The 18,205-nt window shown below is 40.8% G+C and overlaps 2 protein-coding genes and 3 non-coding genes across 5 annotated transcripts; 4 read left to right on the top strand and 1 right to left on the bottom strand.

The window, feature by feature from the left end:
• The first annotated feature begins 557 nt into the window (after positions 1–557).
• On the top strand, positions 558–5,871 carry rps5 (ribosomal protein S5). The gene is made up of 6 exons (XM_053641161.1): positions 558–649; positions 2,514–2,619; positions 2,866–3,075; positions 4,314–4,442; positions 5,360–5,458; positions 5,753–5,871. The coding sequence occupies exons 2-6, from the start codon at positions 2,515–2,517 to the stop codon at positions 5,819–5,821; spliced, it is 612 nt and encodes a 203-aa protein (XP_053497136.1). The 5' UTR covers positions 558–649; position 2,514; the 3' UTR covers positions 5,822–5,871.
• LOC128618819 (small nucleolar RNA SNORA3/SNORA45 family) lies at positions 2,660–2,795 on the top strand. The gene has a single exon (XR_008387837.1). It is a non-coding gene; the product is annotated as a small nucleolar RNA SNORA3/SNORA45 family (small nucleolar RNA).
• LOC128618818 (small nucleolar RNA SNORA3/SNORA45 family) lies at positions 4,072–4,206 on the top strand. Its single transcript, XR_008387836.1, has one exon. It is a non-coding gene; the product is annotated as a small nucleolar RNA SNORA3/SNORA45 family (small nucleolar RNA).
• Positions 5,516–5,649, top strand: LOC128618820 (small nucleolar RNA SNORA3/SNORA45 family). Its single transcript, XR_008387838.1, has one exon. It is a non-coding gene; the product is annotated as a small nucleolar RNA SNORA3/SNORA45 family (small nucleolar RNA).
• A 1,642-nt stretch (positions 5,872–7,513) lies between the features above and the next one.
• ddah2 (dimethylarginine dimethylaminohydrolase 2) lies at positions 7,514–16,837 on the bottom strand. The gene is made up of 6 exons (XM_053641160.1): positions 16,707–16,837; positions 14,452–14,862; positions 13,691–13,864; positions 10,297–10,416; positions 8,099–8,242; positions 7,514–7,788 (listed from the first exon to the last, which is right to left on the bottom strand). The coding sequence occupies exons 2-6, from the start codon at positions 14,737–14,739 to the stop codon at positions 7,672–7,674; spliced, it is 843 nt and encodes a 280-aa protein (XP_053497135.1). The 5' UTR covers positions 14,740–14,862; positions 16,707–16,837; the 3' UTR covers positions 7,514–7,671.
• Between the last annotated feature and the right edge of the window lie 1,368 nt (positions 16,838–18,205).

Raw genomic sequence — 18,205 nt, 5'->3', positions numbered from 1 at the left:
CTGGTCCTTAATGGTATCCACTAGACACAACACGCCACCAACAGAAGGCAACAAATTACCAGTAGAGACCCACAGGGTCAATACAATTTCCATTATAACCATTAAAACCATTACATATTCTATGAGGGGTTCTTCATGTGTTTTTTTTCTTCAGCAGAGATGTATTATGCTAACTAGCTAGCTAGGTTACTTCATCTGTCATAATAATGGAGGATTAAAATATTTATTGAATAGCTATTTTGCTATAAATAGATTCAAATGTGATTCAACAATCCGTTAACGGTCGTGAATTGTGTGTTTTCCATTTTAAAAAGCGCTAAGTAATATTAGCATTGCATATTATTCTTATTTGATGTCCTATCTACCCGCTCTTAGTGATTCACAAGCACAGAAAGTCACTTTAGTTAATGATCGTTTCTTAAATTCACAGATTACGATAACAGGTGATTGTTTAAAAAAAAACAAACAAAAAACCTTTTAAATTAAAGTTTGTAGTCGTCGAATCATTAAAAAACTACAATTCCCGATAACCAAAAAAACCGGACGTTGAACTCGACCGCTTCCGGCGCGAGACCGGATGTTCCTGTTGCACGCGGCGCGGAGGCCCTTTTCTCTCTCTACGAAGTGCCAGTGTGGACTTCAGACACGAGTGAGTGACAAATAATTGCATATTTGGCGTCTAAAGCGGTACAAAACCGTGATATTTTGCATCGTACAGCTTTGTAAAGGTGTCGCGAAATCGAGAAGACAGCCTCAGAGGTAGTGTTTGGAGAGAGAAGTGTTTAAAAAGGGATAAAGATGAGGGAGTTTAGCTGGAGCACGCGGCGGCCATTAGGCTCTGGCGTTAAAGAGTGATTTCAGAAGTGAAATATAACCGCGGTGAAGCGGGTTAAACTTACTGTTTATTTTAAATGTAAACAGTGTGTATGCATATTATTTGTTGAATTGTCTTTACATGTTATAAATTAATCTAATCTCTGCCCTGTCGGGTTTGCGGCCTGCGTTAGCGGTTCAGTACATGGTGCGTGCGGAATTTGAACAGAAATGTGGATTTATTCTATAAGATATTTATTCATGTTTAGGTTGGTTTGGTTTAATATGACCGCTTAAGTCTATAAAGACAACATTATATTTAATAATTTAATGGTGCACTAGCGAAAATGTGTCCTAAAGCTATAGACGTTTTCATTGTAAACTGGTGGAAATCAATCCATCTGGAGCTTTTAGCTTTGTTTCAGACCTGTGAGACTCAGGGACATGATGGAGGTGGAGGGGTTAAAATTATTAAATAATAAAGTATGTCTGTATGGTTCTCTTTCTAGCTTGTAATAAGATGTCTGTGATTCTCCTGCTGTTTAATATATTCATATTCATAGCCCCAAATTCACTCTCATTACTGATTTGTTCTTTCTCCCTGCTGAAAACCCCCCCAAAACAATAGAAACCCTCATAGAAGATGTAATGAGTTTAATAGGAGTTATATTGGTTTTAATGGAAATTGTAGGTCTCTACTGGTAATTCGTTGCCTTCTGTTGGTGGCATGTTGCGTCTAGTGTATACCATTAAGGACTAGTAATAGTTTTAATGGTTAGCTGGTGGTTTGTAATGATGGTTTTATTGTATTTTTTTCCCCCAGCAGGGATGTTTGACATTCATTATGATCATTAAGTTTATTACGTCAGGGTTTCTGCTCTTTTCGCTGGTTCAAATCTCTCAATATATGATATTAATGTATCCGATCACTTGTTCTATGTAATGTGTGCAGTATTCGTTTTGTACGGATTATTCAAATTAGCATCAGTGTTCACAAATTGGCCCGTTCGCATCACTCCAAAAGACAGTGTGGTTAATTATTACTTCATAAAGCTGTGATTTTAAAATGAGGAGGGTGGAAGGCAAATCTACCGCTTTGATCGCTTGTTCACGTGAGGATCGTTCGTTTGGAAGCCCGGGACTAAAATCAGACTGTTTACTGGGATTTGCTTTCACACTGCCTTCAGATGAACACATGGATTTGCTTCAGGGCTGGGCGATATGACCGAAATATCATCGATACTTGATGGCATTTCTATGATACACGATCAATATCGGGATGTATAAATTGGCCAACAAACTGTCTGCAGAACTGCTGTGAAATAAAACAAAAATCCTTTAAGCTGAGATTGATGCTACTTTTCTTTAATGCTGACAAAGAAGATTAAGTGGGGTTTTTTTAAAGAAAGAAATTGTCAAATCGACAGCATCCATTCATACCGTTTAATGTGTATTTATTTAAAATGTTTTTTTTCTAAAAAATACAGAAGTGTATCTTGTAATCATTTATCATGATATAGAGAGTAGTAGTTTATCCTCCAGCAGATAAATTAGTAACTGCAAACAGTCAAAGATGGAAGAAGGCTAGCATTTAAACCAGGAGCTGTAGTCTGGTCCCCACTCATCATCCTCCCGTTGGTATAGCGATTACAGATGTAATGTCAATGGGCTGACTCCAGTGTGTACTGGTTTCTCTTCAGAATGGCGGACTGGGAGACTGCGCCGGCCGTGGCCGAGACGCCCGAGATCAAGCTGTTCGGGAAATGGAGCACAGATGATGTGCAGATCAACGACATCTCCCTCCAGGTGAGAATATTCTCCTGATAATGAACGCTTGTCATGTCGGAGCGAGGCTAGAGTCACATCCCGACACTTTGGCCGTTGTCCTGGTGTGCTATAGCTCTCGCAGATTAATCACTCTGTGCTAATTCATTGGCTGCTGCTTCTCCATCGCTCAGCCAGTCACCCGCTCAGAAACACTCCCCCTTTACGACGCAGGATGCCTCACGACGCATGCTCAGCTCTAACAGTTTCGTTTTTTCTCTTCTTCAGGACTACATTGCTGTGAAGGAGAAGTATGCCAAGTACCTCCCTCACTCCGGAGGGCGCTACGCCGCTAAGCGTTTCCGTAAAGCTCAGTGCCCTATTGTGGAGCGTCTGACCAACTCCATGATGATGCACGGGCGCAACAACGGCAAGAAGCTGATGACCGTGCGCATCGTTAAACACGCCTTCGAGATCATCCATCTGCTTACTGGAGAGGTAAGGGGGGGGTTGAGTACGCTGGAGTATTCCTGGTTCTCCATAGGGTTACAGAGGCCATGGGTGCTGTCTGGAAGGGTGGTTGGGCAGTTTGAAATTATACAAAGGAATTGAAGTTGTTTTCACGATGTTTTCGCCATTATCCTTTCCATATTTGGGAAAGAAAGCTGGCAACACTTAATGTACTTGCAGTCAAAAGTGGATTAACTTAAAGTCCCTGTGAAGTACCTTGAAACTCGGCAGCAATATTCGCTATGTGGATGTAATTTCCACTGAAACAGGAAGTCAGAGTGGGACATACATAGTGCCTCCTCCCCCTTTTTAAATAGCCAATAGCATTTATTTTACCTCACAGCCCAGGTTAAGCTGTACTTGACCATCATTAGCATGGATAACGTTGTGGACGGGACACTTCAGATTCTAGTGAGCATCTGATTGGACAGAAAACCTGATGAGAAGTACAGAATGATGTCATCGAAACTGTTGATCCGTTTCGGTGGTAGTGAGAGTGTAAATTTTGAACGTGTATATAAGCTACATGCTAATTTTGTCATTGTTTTGGTGAACATATTCATACTAAAAGCCAGAAAGCGGTAATCCTATGGAGTAGAGTGTTTTTCAAAACGTCCTGAGCTTCTTTTGGCGATGAGCCTCTATCAAACGCCAATCACACAAACTTTCATCCAAACTCCAAACTGATAGTTGATTAGCAGGTCATTCCTGTTGCCAGCTTACCTTTCTGTCTGAGATCAGGCCACTTCTGATTTTTCATTTTTTAGTGTCCGTGCATAGAGCTCTGATGTCGCTTTCCACATGCACACGTACTCCTGGTTTATTTTATTAGTTTTATTTTCTTTAGTAATGGTAAACATCATAAGTGGTAAGCGATAGAGTTGTGCGTGTGATTCTGCTTGGACTGTGTTTCTCCATGGAGTTGTCTGTTTAAATAAGAATTAAAAGTGGAATATAGACCTGATCATCTTCCAGACACTCCAGAACGAGGCTAGAGTCACATCCTGACACTTGGCCGTTGTCCTGGTGTGCTATAGCTCTCGCAGATTAATCGCTCTCTGCTTATTCATTGGCTGCTGCATCTCCATCGCTCAGCCAATCACCAGCTCAGAGACAGATCATCTCCTACACCACGTCTAGTGTGTGTGTGTGTGTGTGTGTGTCTGAACGTGGAGTTATCCGACAGTCCTGATGTGACGGGCCTTGTCTTTGTCCGTGTTTTACAGAACCCCCTGCAGGTTCTGGTGAATGCCATCATTAACAGCGGCCCACGTGAGGACTCCACCCGTATCGGCAGAGCTGGAACAGTCAGGAGACAGGCCGTGGATGTGTCCCCACTCCGCAGGGTCAACCAGGTACATTCTCGCACTCACTTAATCCAAATCCATTCGTAGTTATTGGAAGCCGGTTCTGTTTTCTGGTTGTAACACTGTTTACGTTTTTGTAGCAGGCAAGTGGAAAACACAAAAGAACAATATGGTGGACAAACAAGATATGGGTGCATTCAGATGTTTAAAAGTTAGCGATTGTTTTAGTGGTATCCCATCCCCTCGCGTGTGTCTGTAGGTAGGAGTTTATTGCTGGAGGCCATCAGATCAAAAGGTGTATGATTAAATGTTTGAAATCGGTGTTGAAGACACAAATATAATTGTGCCAACATATTAATTTCTTTCATTAAAAAAAACTAACATTTTATTTACAAAAAAATATATTTTTAAATGGGATGACTCGGCGCGAAATATTCTGAAAAGCTGCCCATAAGAGTCCAGCGTAGGTGGGAACGCCTTTAATACTGTTTAAAAAGCATCTGAGGGAAATTCCTCAAGAAATCAGTCGAGAAAACGCAGAGAATACATTTCTGGAAGTTCTAAGCAAAAAGGGGGTCTACTTTGAAGATGCTAAAATATTAGATTTTGATTTGTTCTGGGGATTTTTTTTATCACAACATAATTCCCGTTATTATTCTAAAATGTGGGGGGATGAAAAAGAATGAGTGTGTCGAAACTTTTGATACATGTATACATCGATCACAAACACACAGATTTATTCTGTGAGTTCCGCAGCATGCCGAGACCATGAGGAACATCACGGCAGTCCTGTCTTGACGTTCCTCATGGTCTCGGCATGCTGCAGAGCTTGCAGAGTAGATCTGAGTTCATTGGCTGCTGCTCCCATTGCTCAGCCAATCACAATCTACATCTCATCTCACCTGTAAACACTGTTGATGGTTATTATACAGTTGGTTATTAATTTGTGTGTGTGTGTATCTCAGGCTATCTGGCTGCTGTGCACCGGGGCGAGAGAGGCCGCCTTCAGAAACATTAAGACCATCGCCGAGTGTTTGGCTGACGAGCTCATCAACGCCGCTAAGGTAACCAGAGTTATGATGTCATGCAGCAAGGCCTTGTGAAATCTGCCACAAGAAAAGAGTGAGACTAGAGTCACATCCTGATACTGACCATTGTCCTGGTGTGCTATAGCTCTCGCAGATTAATCGCTCTCTGCTAATTCATTGGCTGCTGCTTCTCCATCGCTCAGCCAGTCACCCGCTCAGAGACACTCCTCACACTTGTACCGTCTTTAACACTTTTAAACGATTGAATTTAATATTAGAAGTTTAATCTTCATGGTTGTTAATGTGTTGTGTCTCTGTTTTGGTTCTCAGGGTTCGTCAAACTCGTACGCCATCAAGAAGAAGGACGAGCTGGAGAGAGTGGCCAAATCCAACCGTTAAAACTGCTCGTGCTTTCTGCTAAAAGATCGAATAAATTTTGAGAAACTTCAGATTGTTGTCTCTGATTTCAGCATAAAACAAAACTATTCTGCTAATGATTAGCAGCAAGAAAACATGTTATAATGCTATTCCATCCCATAATCTGTAATGATAAATAGATTAACGATAGCCAGCATAAGCCTAAACAATTAGTTTTTTATTTGTTAAAGGACGTCGCTATTTGTTTATAGTTACATTTCATTTGTTGCATCAGATACAACCGGACCTTCCCCAAGCCTCTTTTTTTATATAATTTGTTTAGGGGGTGTTCCACAATGTTAAATGGAAATAAAGTCTGATGTGTCCTTCAATTAATTAGAAATGGTGATCAGTGGCAATTTTCTGTGGTGTAAAAGGAATAAAACATGGTGCTGTTGGTGGGAAACGATCAACTTCAGGGTGGTAACAGTAACTCCACACCACCTCAGTGTTGATTATTTTCTCGTAAAAGCATCAGTGTTTTATTCTTTATGTAAATGGCCACTGCAGTGTTAAACATCAGCTAGCACATCTAAAAATGATTTGGGAGTCAGAAATGTACAAAGATTTAGTGCTTCTGTACCAAATGCACAATTACAAAGTGAAAAGTCCATTAAAACTTTTTTTAAATGTGTTCAGTGACGTTTGGAGCTTGTAGAGCTTAACAGTTTTTAAGGTCATAAACATGACACAGACCTTTTAGCACAAGAACTAAAACTATTATAGCTATTTAATGGTTGATCATGACATGAGCCAGAATATAAATATGAAATAAACAAATGTCCCAGAATTTTGAAGTCCGAGGGAGAAGTCGAGACTTATCCGGTCAAACAGAAATGAAGTAACAGACTACATAAAAATAACGCATTAAAACGAGAATTTAATTCATACATTTACTAAAGATAAATTGAGGTCTGTTTAAGGTTAGGAGGGTGTTGTGATAGTGTAGTGTTTCCCACAAAAACAGCTGCATGCTAATAGTTAATGCTAGCTAACGTTCGATTAAAATCTACAACCGCCATTTTGTTTATTCACAACGGGAGGCTTTCCCCCTTTTTACTCATCTCTACTGTTTTAAAACATTCTTTCCCTGGATGAGAAAACTAAATTTCTTGTTTCATTCTTACTCGTGCTGAAAGCAAGTGTTTTTAATCAGATCTAAAACCCGAGGACAACTTAAACAGTATATTTCCTTTAACCATACATCATATAAAAGCATCTGGTTTCCTAGGTGGTTAGAATGCTTCTGCTCTAGTTTACTATAGTTCATTAGCAGAGTGGAATAACAGCTCCAGCAGCTGTGATGTATAGATTGACACTGGAGTAATAAACAAAATAATACTTTCATTATTTTAATGGGGAACAAAAATCAGTGTAAACACTTCTTCGTTGTGTGCTGCATCAGTGTAGCAGGTGTTTTTGTCCCTGCCGTTAAATGAAATTTTGTGCACTTAGTTTTTATCCTGTTAGTGTTCCTCTACTCTAAGTGCTGGAGTGGCATGTCTACTGTAAAAAAAAAAAAAAAAACACCACCAAACTAATCAAATTTTTTTTTTTTCATTAGCAAAACAAACTAGCTAGCTTAACACTGTAGGTCTAAAGGTGTTTCCGAGGGTTTTTGTTGAGAAGAAGAACCACCATGTTCAGGAGTAAAAATTAGAAAGTAATCGATGGACTGAAATGATTTCTTTTTATTTGTTAATGTACACACAGTAACATGGAGGCCTGGATTTTAATATATCAAAATTGTGAAGCATGTTTGCAGATGCATGTCGGCGTAGCAGATGAACACAAACGTTATAAGCGTAGACAGATGTGAAGTGTGTGTGGTGTTAGTAAGGGAGTTTCCTGTTGATGAGCAGGCAGAATGAGGACAGCGCCCCTCCGAGTTTGGAGGCCTCACTGCACGCTGTAGGGAGCAGGTTGTAGCCCGGAAACCTCTGGAAGGCCTGCGAAAATAGAGAAAATAACACCTTCATGAGCATTAATAATTCTTCTTGACCAAATCCGTGCTTATTTATACAACTGGCACATTTGGCGGATCCTCTGAGGGGAAATTACCGCATAGATGTTTATATGACTGTGTTTCTCATCGTTGAAAGAGAAATGTCAATATTTACCAAACTTTTTTTCTCCAAAAAAAAAGTCCTCATTTACAGATTCACTTTGGTTCCTCTCAATCAATTAAAAACATATTGTTCTTGTCAATACATACATGAAATACTAAAATAAAAGAGCTTTGGATGAAGAGAAACTCACAGAGACACTGTTGGGACACTCGCCCTGCGTGGGGTGGAGCAGATAATCCGCTCCACCTGCACCGCGCACGTACACACAGTTAGCTGCAGCGTCCTCCGGTACAGACAACACGTCATAGTGATGATCGGTCAACTGCTCCATTACCTACAGACACCACACACACGTTACATCAGTCTGCCAACATGTTTTATTTCTCATATCGTAGCGATTTACCAACAATTATCAGTTTTTATTTATTCAGAATGAATAAATGTGAAACATCTGAGTTAGTTCCTGTTCTCACTTACGTTATAGCAGCTATAAACAGTCGTTCCCTCACCAGCCCCTCGTTTATTCTCCCGCTTAAAGTTAATCAGATAAAAGAAACGCAGCTCATCATGTTATCGAGAAAAGTATAAACTCCTCTGTCCTGAAGATGTTGGATAACTTAAAGTTACAGCTTTACCTCTGACTGGTACAAAGTGCTCACACTGGAGACTCCTTCCAATGTTCTATATAATAAATAAAATAAACATCTCCTTACAGAAAACTTCACCATATCAACGAGAACACGTTTTTAATATTTATGTGGAGTGTCCACCGCAAATCAAGTTCCTGGTTTGAACACTAGATGTCGCTGCCATGTAAACCCAATTTTGTCCTCTTCACTATGTTAATAGAATTAATCCCATAGGCCAGGGGTCTTCGATCTTATTCACAAAGGTCTGGTGTTTCTGCAGGCTTTCATTACAGTCAATAAGAAACACACTTCATAGTTGATTGGAGACTAAGATGAACTGATTAAATAAGTGAAATCAGCCTGCAGCCATACTTGCCCTTTGTGGATAAGATTTAAACCGCTGCCATAGACCAATGTTGTTGCTGTTATTATTATTATTATTATTGTTATTATTATAGCACACTATCCACACAGAAATATAATCTGTCCACTGAGAATTGTAAATGGCTGCACCTTAAGTAGTGTAGTTAATAATAAATAAGGAACCATTTCTTTCCTCAGTGCACTTTGGTACGACTCCGCCTCCTAGGCTCTGCCTCCCGTAGTTTAAATGTGGAAGAGTAGAAGAAAACTGGATATGATATGGTTAATGTCTAAACATACTGGGTAAATTCCAAGTCTCCCTGTTTTATTTCATTTTAAGATTACGAAAATTGAGATGATGCCGATTGCCAATGTTGCTTGAAGCACAGATTCGAAGATTTGTGAATGCATTCATGAAAATATTTCAGAGGAGGTAGACTTCCATTATTTTTTTAGCCACCATTAATATCATCGCTCCAGAAAACCTCAGACAATAAACATAGTGTCTCTCCCATCTGAGGGGAAAGTGTGGAGATGTAATTTGATGTTGATGTTGTTCCTTTAACATACCAACAGGAATCCGACAGACCAGACAGCTCTTTAACCTGATGAGGTTATAACCTGGAATGGGGGCGGAGTCAGGGATTACATCAGCAGCAGCATCTACTACTACTACTACAACTACTTCTACGCACACACATATATTTAAGTGTTTGTGTGTGTGGACGCCAGGGGTCAGGGTCTGCTCTTATGTAACCAGATATATATGATGAGATCAGGGTTAGATACAGTCAGTCTGAGTGCAGTACCATTAAGTTTTCTTATTTCATCACTTCATAAACATTAACGCATCATAATGTTCAGAAGAAGAAAAAAAAAAACCTCCAACATTCTTCTCTAGTGTACAGTGGATATAAAAAGACTACACACCCCTGTTAAAATGTACAGACTTTTTTTTTTATATATATACATTAAATAGTCAGTGTTTAAAAAGAAATATGTAGCAAATGATTCATCATTGTGCAAGAGGAATACCACGTGCCAAAAGAACTTTCACTGCTCGATTTAGGGGGGGGGGGGGGGAAGGAATGGGTTTTTTTTTTTTTGCCGCTTTGAGCTCATCACGACCTCTGAGCGCTCAGCATGGCTGTGAGCATGAGCTCAAGTGACATGAGTGACCAATTGTCATGGCAACGCCAGGTCACGTCAAGACTTATAGACACATACACGTATAGAAATCAAAGATGCACAAATTGGCCATGGCCAGTGAATTGTGCAGGGGACGAATTTACATTTTATTTAAAAAGGTTAAATTCTTTTTACATTTTTTTTTATTCTACACCCGTGCACACACACACACACACACACACACACACACACACACACACACACTCACCCTTAGTGTCCGCCTCGCTCCCTCACTATTACTGAAGATGATGGTCTCAGGACCTCCCATTGAGCAGATGTTCTTCAGACGAGTACCAGCAGAAACAGGCACTGTGGACACGGCAAAGTCCTACACATACACACCAAACATTTTAATAAGGGCTATAGTAAAGTTTGAATATTGATTGATGTCTCTGAAGGTGTTGGTGGGTGTAGCTTCAATATAGTGATATTTTTATACCCTGAAGCTGTTGACCAATATATTGAGTATAGCGATCCTTTTGGATCGGGAAGGTATCGGCGAGTATAGCGATCCTTTTGGATCGGGAAGGTATCGGCGAGTATAGCGATCCTTTTGGATCGGGAAGGTATCGGCGAGTATAGCGATCCTTTTAGATCGGGAAGGTATCGGCGAGTATAGCGATCCTTTTAGATCGGGACGGTATCGGCGAGTATAGCGATCCTTTTAGATCGGGACGGTATCGGCGAGTATAGCGATCCTTTTAGATCGGGAAGGTATCGGCGAGTATAGCGATCCTTTTGGATCGGGAAGGTATCGGCGAGTATAGCGATCCTTTTGGATCGGGAAGGTATCGGCGAGTATAGCGATCCTTTTAGATCGGGAAGGTATCGGCGAGTATAGTGATTCTTTATACCCGTTTGTTAATTAATCTACTTCACTTTGTTATAATTGTTAATTTAGGCTACATGCACTACTCCAGTGACACTTGATGGACTTAATGGATACAAACACCACCCGCTAATGTGTATACCAGTCACTGCACCTAGCCAGATGTGTAGACCAAGAGGTCTTCAGTGCAGCCTGTAGCACGATGACATATAGGGTTAGGTGCATGCGTGTTACATCACCCAGTACATAGTTAATCTAATCCAATACGTGATACACTACAGTGAGGAAGTAGCACCTGGGGACCGGTGATTAGGGAGGGAGGCGGTACAATTTTAAACCGTTCTCTCTAACTTCATGTCATCATGTGCTTTCGGCTGTTCCCCGTTAGGGGGTCATTTGTTTGATTCGGCACAGGTTTAATGCCAGATGCCCGGCCTGACCCTTCCATTTTACCAACCCGGCCCCTGCCTGGGAATCGAACCTGGGCTCCGGTGACAAAATCACGGGATCCCAGCCTCTATGTGTACTTTCTATGTGTTCCTTCATGTAAGATGTTACTATGCATTTGGTTAATTTATTTTTGAGGATTGAATCACTGAAAATTGAAGCCTGTAAGTTTGAAACAACATGGTGTGTCGGATCTACTCGAGTCCCCACCACAAACACAAAGCTGAAAACTGTACTGGCTGATGACCATGCTCTGGATTCTAAAGGATGATAATATGGATTATAAAGACAGGATGCAGCACTGAGCAGCAGCCGTGAGTGAAACTGGTTTGGTCTAGGATAAGCTGCAACTGCAAAGTAAGAGAGCTCGAAATGCATATGCAATGCAAATACTGCAGAAGTTAAAGGATAAATTAACTGGAAATGATGCAAACGGTGAGCAGTTCAGGTGATACAGCAGACGAACCTTCAAATAAACTCCTTGCTACTCGCAAAGGAAAACTCGGAGAGTCCACAAGGAAAAGAAACCGTTAACCGTCTGCTCTCTGACAAAAGGAACATACTGGACGTTGCACATCGGTGCAGTCAATGCTGACCGGCATGGAATGTGTTAACAACCAGATAAACTGGTTTGACCCTAAAATAACCAACACTTCATGATGGATGTTGAGAAATGGTTGCATGAAAATCCCCAAACTGGCTAAACTGCTGAATTAGCAATGTTATCTGGATGTAAAGTTCATCCTGAGGACTGTGTTTCAGTTGTTCATTCTAAGAGTCAATTCAAGAGCCTCGTTAAACGAAACTAGCAGGAAATCTTCTGTATCCTCTACAGCAAGTATGAAAGCAGAAGCAGAGTGAGCTGCTCTAATTAGCAGAAATATATTCCCCAAAAATGGAAGAGACCCCAAATTCAACAGCCACGATCAAACTGTATGAACAACATGAACGGTCTTCCCAGTTGCATCCAGTAGTACAAACTGGTGCTATGAGGAAAGTCGAAAGCAAGCAAGAAAATTCAGCGAGCCACTGCAGACACCGAGTGAGCCAATCCAGACACCAACAGAATATGTACCCATTGGCACCGTCCCAAACGATCCACATTCAATCATGCAATGGTGTGGGAACTGAAGACCAAACAGGTCGTGTGTGTCTTTCAATATGATGGATAGAAAAACATTATCCAGTATTTGCTGAATTATCCATCCTATATAAAAGCCTTTAAAAATGACATTGAAAACAGTCTCGAGAGTACTCAAGGCTAACTATTTATTATTATTATTATTTTTTTGCACGTGGAACCAAAGGCAGGTTATTCTGAGGCAAAAAAAAAAAGCTACTTAAAGAAAACTTTGGTGATGATGTCGGAGTTTCAAATGCGTACGTGGACTAAACTGGCAAAATATAAAAACAGAACAAAGTCAAGCCTTACATGCGTATGCACTTTTCTTAAAAGGTTTGCTGCAACGTAATGCGAAATCTGCAAGCAACGGAGGAACTTGATATTCTATCAAACCTGAAATGAATCCTTTCAAAGCTGCCAGTGAATAATAGAGAACAGCTGGATATGACATACTGGAAAGAAGCAGTGTTGGAGCTGGATTCGCATACCTACAGATGTGTCATTTCTGGAAAAGCAAGCAGAAAGTATTTCCGAACCATTGTTTAGTTTTATTTCAGAGACAATACAATGTGTGGAACACTCCAAAGGTCCAGAACAGCAAATCCTAAACCACGAGCAGTGGGCAACTTGCTAGAAGTTTTTTATAAACAGTTATGCCACATGTGGCCGTTGGAATGTCCAAAACATCTGCATCTACAGGTATGAGAAATTCCAGTCTACCCGACTCCTTCACAGCTTCATGTCTGTGGAGGTGAACATTCCCTTGTTAGTTGCCGACAAATCAAAGCTCAACAACATGGTGTTAAAGTAGAGTAAGGTAGGGTTATGGACCTGGGTATGAGTGTGTGTGTGTGTGTATGTGTGTGTGTATGTGTGTGTGTGTGTGAGTGTGTGTGAGAGAGAGAGAGGTTAGGGAAGAAAGCAGTACAGTTTTCAGCTGCTTTCTCTACCTTTGTGTAAGATATATATTTTTTGTTAATATGCACTGGATTAAGGTTTCTTTTTGAGGATTGAATCACTGAAGCCTGTAAGTTTGAAAATAAATGTGCAAGTGACAGTACAATGTGCTTTTTTTTATTATCCTGAAGTTGTTGACAGGCATAGTGATTTCAGATACACTATTATGCATCTTATAGTGGAGTTATGCTATTAAACCCCGAAGGTGTTGGTGAGTATAGTCTGATTATAGCGTTGCTTTTATACCCGGAAGGTGTTGGCGAGGATCTCAGCTCCACGCTGGTTGGTGTTTTTGGAAAGGCCGACAAAGAATTCTTTCCCAGTGAAGAGCACATCACTGCCCTCCAATGTGGCTCCATCATCCTCCATCTCCACCATGGTCAGGTTCAACTCTGTGAGGACACGCCTCACTGCCTCTGCCTACACACACACACACACACACACACACACACACACACACACACACTTTTCATCCTCATATCAACCTTGCAATCATTTTAGGCTACCATGCTATGATTGTTTCCATGGTTACATCTCTGAGGTTGTTCCCGTTCTATTCTTGTTGATTTTAATTCAAACATTTCTAAATTGTAGAGCAAGCGCATCAGGGATTTTGATTATTTTCGTTTAGCGAAGATGGTAGCAAGACTAAACGTAGTTTTAGACCTGAACCATTATGTATTATTGTTGCTGTTGTTCCAAAATGGTTACAATGGAACGCAACCTTGCAAACAAAAGCTAACCTAGTCCGTGAAACCTAGAAGACTTTTCATTAAATCCGAGAGTTTTTAATGAAAATACACAAGAACAGTGTGCAATCACCTGAAACATTATGATCGTTACTACGGTCACATAATGTCCAAAATGGATACACTAATGAACACTACCTTCATTAGAGGGGTCCCAATATAGTAAAAAAGCACAGTTAAACGATGGGTATTAAGTAGTGAAGTAGTCACTCTGTGTGTGTGTGTGTGTGTGTGTGTGTGTGTGTGTGTGTGTGTCACCTCCTGGCGTCTCTCCTGGTTGAGCGGTTGTGTGACGAGTGCCGTGTCTCCCTGTATGATGGCCATGTCCTCTATCCTCCAGCTCTCAGGAAGGTGTGTGTTAGTGTGTGTGTCTGCAGGGATCTCCAGCACCTGCAGTCCCACCTTCTGCCTCAGAGTCCCCACTAACACGCCGTACTGACGCTGCAACTTTGCCACCTCCACCTCCACCCCACCCACACTGGGGGACTGAGGGATACCACGTACCACAGCATGGGTGAACCGTCCGTACGGACACACACTTGCCATAGCACTCGGAATGTGTGTGTGTGTGTGTGTGAGAGAGATGTGGTTACAGGGTGTGTACCTGTGGTTTCTAATGGATCCCTGTGAGGAGACTCATTCACTCATCTACATCAGCATGACCCACACCTGAGAGAGAGAGAGAGAGAGAGAGAGAGAGAGAGAGAGATAGAGAGAGAGAGAGAGAGAGAGAGAGAGATAGAGAGAGAGAGAGAGAGAGAGAGAGAGATGTGTCACTGTCAGAGAAAATGTAGGTGACAGTTACCTCTTATCTCATCTGGCCACGCCCCCCCAACCCCACACACACATTACAAATGACTATTGTTATTACTGCAGATGGCATAACATCACTAAATAAATTATTAATCAGCATGTTGGTCAATGCATAATTTTTTTTTAAATCAACTATCAATGGCCTATAAACATGGATTTCCAAACCAACAGATGCTTTAAATCAGCAGGGTTTCCCGAACCAACAAGCGTCCCTAAACCGACGTGGTTTCTGAAAACAAGCTCCCCTAATCCAACTGTTCTCTAAACCAATGTTCCCAGGACCAACAACTTTGAAACCAAGGGTGCATTTCAAACCAAAAATTTTCCCCAAACTAATGTGTTTCTTGAACCAAGAGGTTTTACTGAATCTACTAACTCCCCTAAACTAATGGGTTTCCCTGAACCAAAGGAGTTCTCAGAAGTCCCATAAACCAACTGGGTTCTAAGAAACAGTGGTGTTTTTTAAATAAATGTAGTTCCTCAAACCAACAAGAGTTACTAAATTGACAGACTCATCAGACTAAAACAGGGTTCACTGCAGGTTACAAAGTGTTGATAATATCACTGTTTGAGGTCTGAGGTGCTAAGCATGGTGGATGGTTTCCAGCTCATAAAGTAGAGGAGGCTCTCACTCCAGACACGTGAACTTCATATTCTACAGGTGATTGTGTAATTCTTCTTGCAAAACACCAGGAAACTCTCCCAATTATTATTATTATTATTATTATTATTATTATTATTATTATTATTATTATTATTAAATGAAGGCATTAAAGTCAAGCGCATTGTGATTTTTTAAACTTTTTTTTTTTTTTTTTTTTGCTGTTATTGCAGTTATTTTTATTCTCTGCATTCTGTATAAAAGACCACAGTCACTCTGACAGAGACAGAGAGCTGATCCAGCAGGATGAAGTTGTTTAGTGAGGCAGGAATGAAAGCTGACCGGATGATCTCCCTCTGCACATGAAAGGTGAGTGAGACAGTGAGAGAGAGAGAGAGAGAGAGAGAGAGAGAGAGAGAAACAGTGAGAGAGAGACGGTGAGAGAGATGAATGATAGTGATGTCTCCATCACACAAAATGGTTAGGGCTGAAGACAATGCATAGCTTTTAGAGCTAGATTGTTTCCAGACTTCACCATTTCACAAAACAACTGGCACGCGCGCGCACACAGTATTGTCTAGAGGTTCTACAACAGCCATGAAGGTGCAGTACTGCCAAAAGTGAAGTTGACCTAATTACCTAGGCATGCAGTTTGAACAATGCTAAACTAGTAGCTATAGGCTTTCACTATTTGTTAGCCTCGCAATGCAAAAATAAAGAAGCAAACTTTAGACACCAAACACTGATCATCCAACCCTGCATTTGGAGCAGAGGGGAAAATATGGACATTTTGTAACCTGAACCCTTTTTTCTGCAAAATTGCACAAGTTAAAGAAGTGAAGCAAGGATCTGTTTACAAAGCTACAAAACACTTCACAAAAACCCAGTTTCATCTCTCCCCCCCTCCCCCCCCTTTAAACCTTAATCCAGATAAAACACACACACGTGTTATATTGTAACAGAGGAAAACACTAAGCCATGCTGCACTTTCTGTTCACAACAGAGCTACAAACTTTCAGTGTGTTATAAATAAATGCAATATTGTTATTCATCATGTAAACCCCGATTATAAATCTAAATATCCGATATCTGGGCTTACCTTATAAAAATAATAAAGCCTCGGTTTGAATCCGTGAACCAGAGTTCATGAATCTAATTCATCTCCTCTCCTCCCACACCCACAGAGCCCGTTATTCATATTCTCTCTCTCTCTCCCTCTCTCTCTCTTCCCCCCTCCCCGCCTTTCTTTCTCGTGCTCCACTCCCCCTTCCCCCTAACATTCCTCCTCCTCGTCCATTTCCAACTACCAACTCCCATTCGACTCAGTGAACCGATTCCTTCGAGTTAGTGAATCGAACTCGGGTCGGGTTTTGATTCGTTCGATTGATCCAAATTGTCGTAAAAATGAGCCTCAATTTAATTAAACAAAAACAACCCCCACCCCCACACACATAAAAAACGCACTAATAGATAAATATTCATATATATAAAAAAAATAAATGTACACACAGTCCTTATATTAATACACTTTTATTTTATTTACCATAATGGTGTACCCGTGCGTACGGAGGTTATTTCTCTGTGTGTTTAGAGGGAAAACTGACAGATTTAAATGTAGTCACTTTTTTCAGCCCTTCTAAGTGCATTTGAGCAGGACTGAATTATTCTGTAGAGCAGATGTATTAAACTATGCGAAGGGATTGCACGTGAGGTAAACGTCAGGTAAACAGGTAAACGTCCGAATCAGACCTGACCACCTTCAAGCATTCTGACTCCACAGACACAAATCCTCACTGTAGAACACCAAAAACATCTGTCTCGTCTCATCATAAAAACAGCAGAAGTCGGGAGGATTGTTTTTGTGAAGCTCTTAGACTGTTAGAGTTTAATTCTACTTAATTATATTCATTTTTGTGTTTATTTTAGGAGTCCAGACCTGCGTTCCTTCTCTCTGGGGCAAGTTAATGGTTCCTTCTCTCTGGGGCAAGTTAATGGTTACGGCACCACTGGGAGTCAAACTCGCAATATCCGAACGATAAAGCGAGACTTATTTGTTACACATTTAAAATAAAAACACACAACACACAAGAACTGATGCATAAGAAGAACTTTATTCAAACTTTTTAAACGTGGAAAAATCTGTGTTAAACCTGTTATGATATTTGTTTGAGTTATATTATCTGATAAATTTGTATCTATATTTCTTTCACCTGCTGCCACGGCTCTCTTTCTACAATGAAATGGTAAATGGTCTGCACTTATATAGCGCTTTTATACAAAGTGCTTTACACTGTGTCTCATTCACCCATTCACACACACACTCACACACCAATGGTAGCAGAGCTGCCATGCAAGACGATAACTTGCCATCAGGAGCAACTTGGGGTTCAGTGTCTTGCCCAAGGACACTTCGGCATGTGGAGTCACGTGGGCCAGGAATCAAACCTCCAACTAGGGATGCACCGATACCTATTTTTTTCAGACCAAGTACAAGTACAAGTACTTACATTTGGGTACTTGCCGATACCAAGTACCGATATAAGTACTTCACACTTTTCGGAATGCCCCACGTCTGAAGCATGTCCTCAAACACACCTG

The sequence above is a fragment of the Ictalurus furcatus genome, chromosome 14 (genome assembly GCF_023375685.1).
Source record: "Ictalurus furcatus strain D&B chromosome 14, Billie_1.0, whole genome shotgun sequence".
Classification (NCBI taxonomy): Eukaryota; Metazoa; Chordata; class Actinopteri; order Siluriformes; family Ictaluridae; genus Ictalurus; species Ictalurus furcatus.
This window is presented reverse-complemented; position numbering and strand designations above follow the sequence as displayed.